At 38.2% G+C, this 5956-nt stretch overlaps 1 protein-coding gene across 5 annotated transcripts in view; it reads left to right on the top strand.

Annotated features, from left to right (window-relative positions):
* The window catches only part of fhod3b (formin homology 2 domain containing 3b), a 134391-nt gene that overhangs the window by 2865 nt on the left and 125570 nt on the right, over positions 1 to 5956 (top strand). For all 5 annotated transcript variants that reach the window (XM_032518285.1, XM_032518284.1, XM_032518286.1 and 2 more), the window contains exon 2: positions 4460 to 4566. In XM_032518285.1, coding sequence (XP_032374176.1) covers positions 4460 to 4566 — 107 coding nt within the window. The remainder of the gene's footprint in view (positions 1 to 4459; positions 4567 to 5956) is intronic.

Below are 5956 nucleotides of genomic sequence, written 5' to 3'. Positions count from 1 at the left end.
GAAGGTTTGTTTTGGTTGTAGTTTGGTTGTCTGCTGGTTAATTGGAAGGTTTTCTTAACGTGGCCAGCTGTGGCCTTTTGGAAAATGCCATGCCACCATGCATTAATATGCAGTATGCAATGTATTTCAGTCTCACTGTTCAGTACTCTTAAGAGTTATAATTGAAATGTCACAGTTGTAATTTGGCGTTTGTGATAAAGAAACCAATATTCATCCATGTATAGCTGTAGCATCTCATTTATAAACAAGCTTTTCTGTTGTTTATGTAGATGGAAAGTATGACTAGTCATTACCTGACTCAGCGTTTTAATTCTACATTAATAATGCATTATCTGTGTCAGATGACAAATTGGGGGGCTGTTCAGAATTTGCTGGAGTTACTCCAAATATGGTAATGTCATTGTAAATCTATTGATCAGTAGTCCTTCACATGTTTTTTTTTCTCTGTCAATGTTTTGTAGTTTGCGGCTTGGTGGCCTTGAGGCATGGCATTGGATTGCAAAGCAGTATTCAAGGGAGGGAAAATGTGTGGAAAATGTCTTGGAGAATGGACTCTCACTTTACCAATTTCAATTTTTGGGGCGTTTTTTCCCCTTAAGAAATTACAGAGTCCCATGATGAGAAGTTATGTTAAATGCTGTAAAATACAGGTTCCTCCTTCATGCCTGTCAGAGCTCCTTTGAATTCTTTTACACATTGTTATGCAGAGTTGAGGTTTTGCTGGTCTCTGCATTTTTGGAGGGTTGTCTCAGCATAGGGCTCCTTTCAGAAGAATGCAGCATCCGTGGACAGACTCATCCTTGCATGCTTGACAGAAATGTAAGATTACTGTTGTGGTTTCTCTTTCATGCATCAAGTGTGTTTTAATGAGTTATAAATCACTTGCCTTTGGAGAAAGACCACAAATACTATCCTCACCTTCAAACAAACTAAGCTTTTAGAGGGGTTTACTGTAATTCCTCTAATTTGATTTAGAGTACTGTGTAGTTTACAGACAAAGATGTGTAAGATTGGCTAACACCGGGTTAGCATTTGCACAGAACTGTAAAACTATGTAAAATACAATGTTAGGCTATTTAGTTTCTAATGTGCCCCTTCCACACAATATTTGTTATCTCATTCCAAAGAAATTTGGAGTGAGATAGCAGTTTTAAATTGGAAATTGCATGGTGTTTTATTTTTAGCTCTTTCTGCTTTTACTGCCTCCCTGGTCAGTGGACCACAGTATGGTGGTTGAAGGGAGAGGCCAGACCTCAGTGTGAGAGCAGAGCACTTGTGGTAACGTTTCTGGACTTGGCCATCACAGGCCACCGTGGGTTCAAGTCCTGGGCGGGGGACAGCTAAGGAAGTCACTGCTACTGATAATCTGGTAGTACTGTTCCTGGATTAAGGGCCATTTATGTGCATCAACCTGGCGCGGTTATACATGGCAACACTTGTTATCAGTAATCTGCGTCGATTATATAATGAAATCCTAAAGTGACACCAGTTTAAAGATGGATATGTGAATTCCTGGATGAGCAGAAGGATGTACAGATGGGGAGTGATTCATGGCACACTGACATAGTTCACTTTGGCTTCTCCGCTTTTTTTCTGCGAGTCAAAACCTTGCGTGGGGAAATCCTATTTCTTGGTTCCACAGCTAATTACTGGTTACGGTTGCAAATTCAGCCCAATGTTTTGCCTATTTCAGGTTATGATACAGAGCGTGAAACTGAAAGAGAACCAACATTTGTTTACTCTTTCATCCAATCCACAAGTACCTAAAGTATAATTTAAATAACTGGTACATGTACAAAGAGTAAAAAGAAAATACTGTAATAATAAATCTGATTGATGTTAGAGTATGTGTACCCAATTAACATAACCTCTTACACTTGCAAAATATTTGGTCTTTTTCTCAGTATTATAAGTGATATGTTTGAGAAACTAAAGAATAGTGACTAGAAATTTCAGACTTCTTTAAATGAAAATGGTTCTAGATTGTTACGTTGGTAACCTTTGTGTGGCTCAGTGTCAAACACATAATTTAGTTCCCAGCCAATGGTCAGCCTATTTGGTTTAGTTTGTCTTCTCCTTCATGATACATTTTTAATATTAATGTCGCACTCATTATTTTTAAAGGCATGTCCGTCCATAAGCATATTTGTGTGCCTACGTGGGCCTAATTTTGGCCCTTATGCCTGGATTTCCTGTCCATCCAGAATCTGTCCTGTAATCTGGAGAAGCATTTGCTTCCTTCCTCTGCCTGTGTGCAGAATAGCTTTGTTTGTTTGCCTACCTGTCGCTCTTTCTGTCTTACGTACTGTAAGAACATCAGCAACAAACTTCCTAAGGCTTAATCACTTTCCCAAGGTACAATTAGGATCTATTGAGCAACTAAAGTTTTCAGTATATGTTTACTGCGTCAGCATTGTGCATCTCTATGACTATTATATTCCCAATAATCGTTTGGTCTGCCCTACATGGGAAGCAAACAGACAGAAAAACAGCTCAAAGAGTCAAAGATAGGGAGAGAGTTGGAGGCAGAGTGAGAGTTATCCAAAAACAACCACATGTTTTGTTTCACTTCTCAAATATGATACAGTCCTTGAGTGCTGCAGTGCAGTAATGCAAACAGAGTGGCTGAAGAGATCAAAGCCATCAGACACATAATGTCTTTCCCGGCCTTTCTCCTTCACGTTTAATTAAGTTACTGTCATATGTAGGAAGGAATTGAACTGCATCAGACCTTGCAAAAACCAGTCTGATTATTAAAACACATGGTTTTACATGTTACATATACATATACATATATATGTTTACCTGCTTTACTCTGCTTGTAAGAGAAAAGAATCTCGCAGGCTGTTTATTCGGGATGTGTAAATACATATTTGTATCATAGCCTTTTGCCAGCTTACAAAGCCCTCAATGTGGGCTAACAAGAGAAGACAAATGTACTGAGATCAGTATATTTATGGACTGTACACTAGTCTACACGCAGTGTGCCATTACTCTGTATAAAAAAAGTTAAGATGGACACTTTTGGTCAAATCCCAGAGTTGTTTCCATGCTACATTTTTTGTCTGAAAACACTAGACCAATTAACAGCTGGAAGACATTGTTGGAACTGCTCCCTTGCAAATTACTTCATAAACACAAATTGACCCAGACTGAAGACAGTATACGGTTGTTTTAGATACCTTGGCTGTTGATGGAGCAGAGTGGTGCCACTCTCTTTACCTAAGTCATGTGTTTGCCCTCCAGTAATGGTATTTGTTTTTCTGTCCTCTGCTTCACTGCTGGAGCCGCTGTCCTGTGGAGCCGTCAGACTTTGAATATAAATAGGTTAATATCTCCAATTTGAAGTTCAACCAGACAAGTGAACAGACACAGACTCATTCCTCATCTCCTTGACCACAGTCAGCTGTTGACAACTATTTAAGACCAGACAAATCATACCTCTTCTGCAAAATCATCTTGTGTGATGATAGTTTATCACTTATTAGGCCGGGAGAGCCAACCAGACTGCCAAATCTGTAGGACCTCTCTCCAACCTTGCCATGCTTGTCATTGTTGAACGCAGGAGCTGATAAAATAACTTTCTATGATCCACAGCAGACTAGACATAAACCTCATACACTATGCATTTGCCCATTGACCTATTAAAAAGAACAAAGTTGTTATGTTTTGTATAATACCCCCATAACTAACATAAGCAGTTGTGTTGTTGTAACTGCTGTTGTGATTTAAAGAATAAAAGTCGTACCACATTGTGATTAAAATGCATGTGGTTACTTCTATTTTGCTTGAAACATAGACATTTGACAAATATATCCTTCTGCAAACCAACCTCTCCAGAGCTCTATGCCATTAAAATAAAAAAATAAAAAACCCTGTTAAACTTCTGTAGATAGATTTTCTCCCTCACAGCTTTGGAAAGGTTGACTTTGCTTAATTTTGATACCATACATGGTCATGGTTGTAACACGTTATTGAGTCTTCAATTGTTTTGAACTTGTTGAGCTGTAGTAATGTGTGGGTTCTGAGCAGTGTCACAGATGAAGGGGGGGGGGGGGGGGGGGGGTGTAAAGGACAAAAATGCCCCAATAAATCTCAGAATATGATTAATGGGCAATTAAATATATATAAAGATATATATACACAAAGCGCTGTTGCATATAGCTGCACTCATAATAGCAACAGTATGCTTTTTTTACTTGAGTTAGCAACGTGGTAATATGCATTTTAATCTGGGTTAATTAGGGTGTAACTTTATACACCCTAAATGTTTTTTATTCCTACACTGGATCTAAGAAGGGTTTGGAACAGTATTTAGTACAGCAGCCTCAACTGACAATATACTCCTAAATTCACTTAATGTTACTTAATGTTCTTTACATATGTAAAGTGTACATGGTTAGGACCTTTAGAGAGCTGAAGACAAATCAAGGTTTAACTGTGTCTTCTTCCTGTCCAGCCTGATGACTGTGCACTTCAGCTGTCCCACAATGGCAGCTACCTGGACCTGGAGTCGACCCTGGCAGAGCAGAGAGATGAACTGGAGGGATTTCAGGAGGAAGGAGGGTAAGATAAAGAAAACTCTCTCTTAGCTTTTCCTTCACTAGCACGTGCATGTACACAATGTACTAAAATGAGAAAAAAAAAACATCTATCTCTGCAATAAAGTTAGTCATTTATTTATTTGCACTTCAAAAGATTCAGATTAAAAACACAACAGTGACTGGCAAAGGCAGGTTGATACTGTAAGTTATCTTGCCAGCCTATCTTTGTCCAGGTATAGATTGTCCATGTTCTTGTGGTCCATTTAGCTATTATTCCCCTGGCAAAAAAATGTTTTATTGTTATTATTTTATGTTTTTTTGTTTTTGAACACAAATATTTTTTTCTGCTTTAACAGTCAGACATAATCATCACAAGTGATTACTGTTTTTTGAGAGAGACAAAAAAAATGTAGCCGAGATAAGAGGGAAAAGATTATTATTTAATTCCTTCTATGGGGATAAGTATTCTTATTCTGCTTGTTATATTTCTTTGCCTAATCTGATTCTATTACAGTGATTTGAATCATAATGATATCTATTTTGTTCCGGGTTGAATTCAAATAATCCCTTTTCCGGGCCTCAGCTGATTGAGCTGCTCTCAGGAGGTGCTTGGGTCTGTCAAAGAGCAGAGGGGAACAGGCTTTACCTCACCTGAGGGACTCTCAGTTTCAGAGGTCTTTCAGCACTTTTACATTCTAGAGGAAAAATAAGTTTAAAATTGAATACCAGTATTATTAGCTAGCTGCACTAATTCCTCTGTGAATCAGTCACCAAGTATCTCAACAATCTCATTGGCTCAGGAAACGTTATTTATAAATTATAGTATTTGTTCTATTGAAAGATCATATCTTTTTACATGTGTGATGCTGATTTGGGCCTTTGATATATTTGATCAGTTTTGTGGTGGCATTAGTGCCCTCTTTTAGGAGACTGTAATGTTTAGCCCCATAGTGGAAGAAGGAGGAATGGACTCTGGAGTTCTTCACCTGGTGCCTTGATTTATTTCCTCAGCAGTCACAAGGAAATGCAGTATTGCAAGAATGACTTATTGAAAAATAATAGAAAAATAAACAAAACATGAAAACTAAATACTAACTATTGAAATTACTATCACCAACTAATATCAAACAAACTAATAAAAAGGCCAAATCAGGCCCTGACTATTTGGGCCCTAGCAACTACACTCTTCCTGGCCAAAGTCGTTCTCTCTCAGAGGAGCCTCGGCCTCTTTCCTTAATAGCAGAAGCCCCTCCTACAAGACAAACCAAAGTTAATTGGAAATCAATCAAACACCATTGTGTTAATTCAGCAATCCCAAACCTTTCTGGCTTCATGAATACACGTTATATCAACAATAACATCAAAAACGAAATGTTACATGCTGAACAAGTTTCTCACAACAGAACTCTAGA

Source organism: Etheostoma spectabile, chromosome 6 (assembly GCF_008692095.1).
Source record: "Etheostoma spectabile isolate EspeVRDwgs_2016 chromosome 6, UIUC_Espe_1.0, whole genome shotgun sequence".
Lineage (NCBI taxonomy): Eukaryota > Metazoa > Chordata > Actinopteri > Perciformes > Percidae > Etheostoma > Etheostoma spectabile.
The sequence above is the reverse complement of the archived record's forward strand: the minus strand, read 5'-3'. Positions and strand labels throughout refer to the sequence as shown.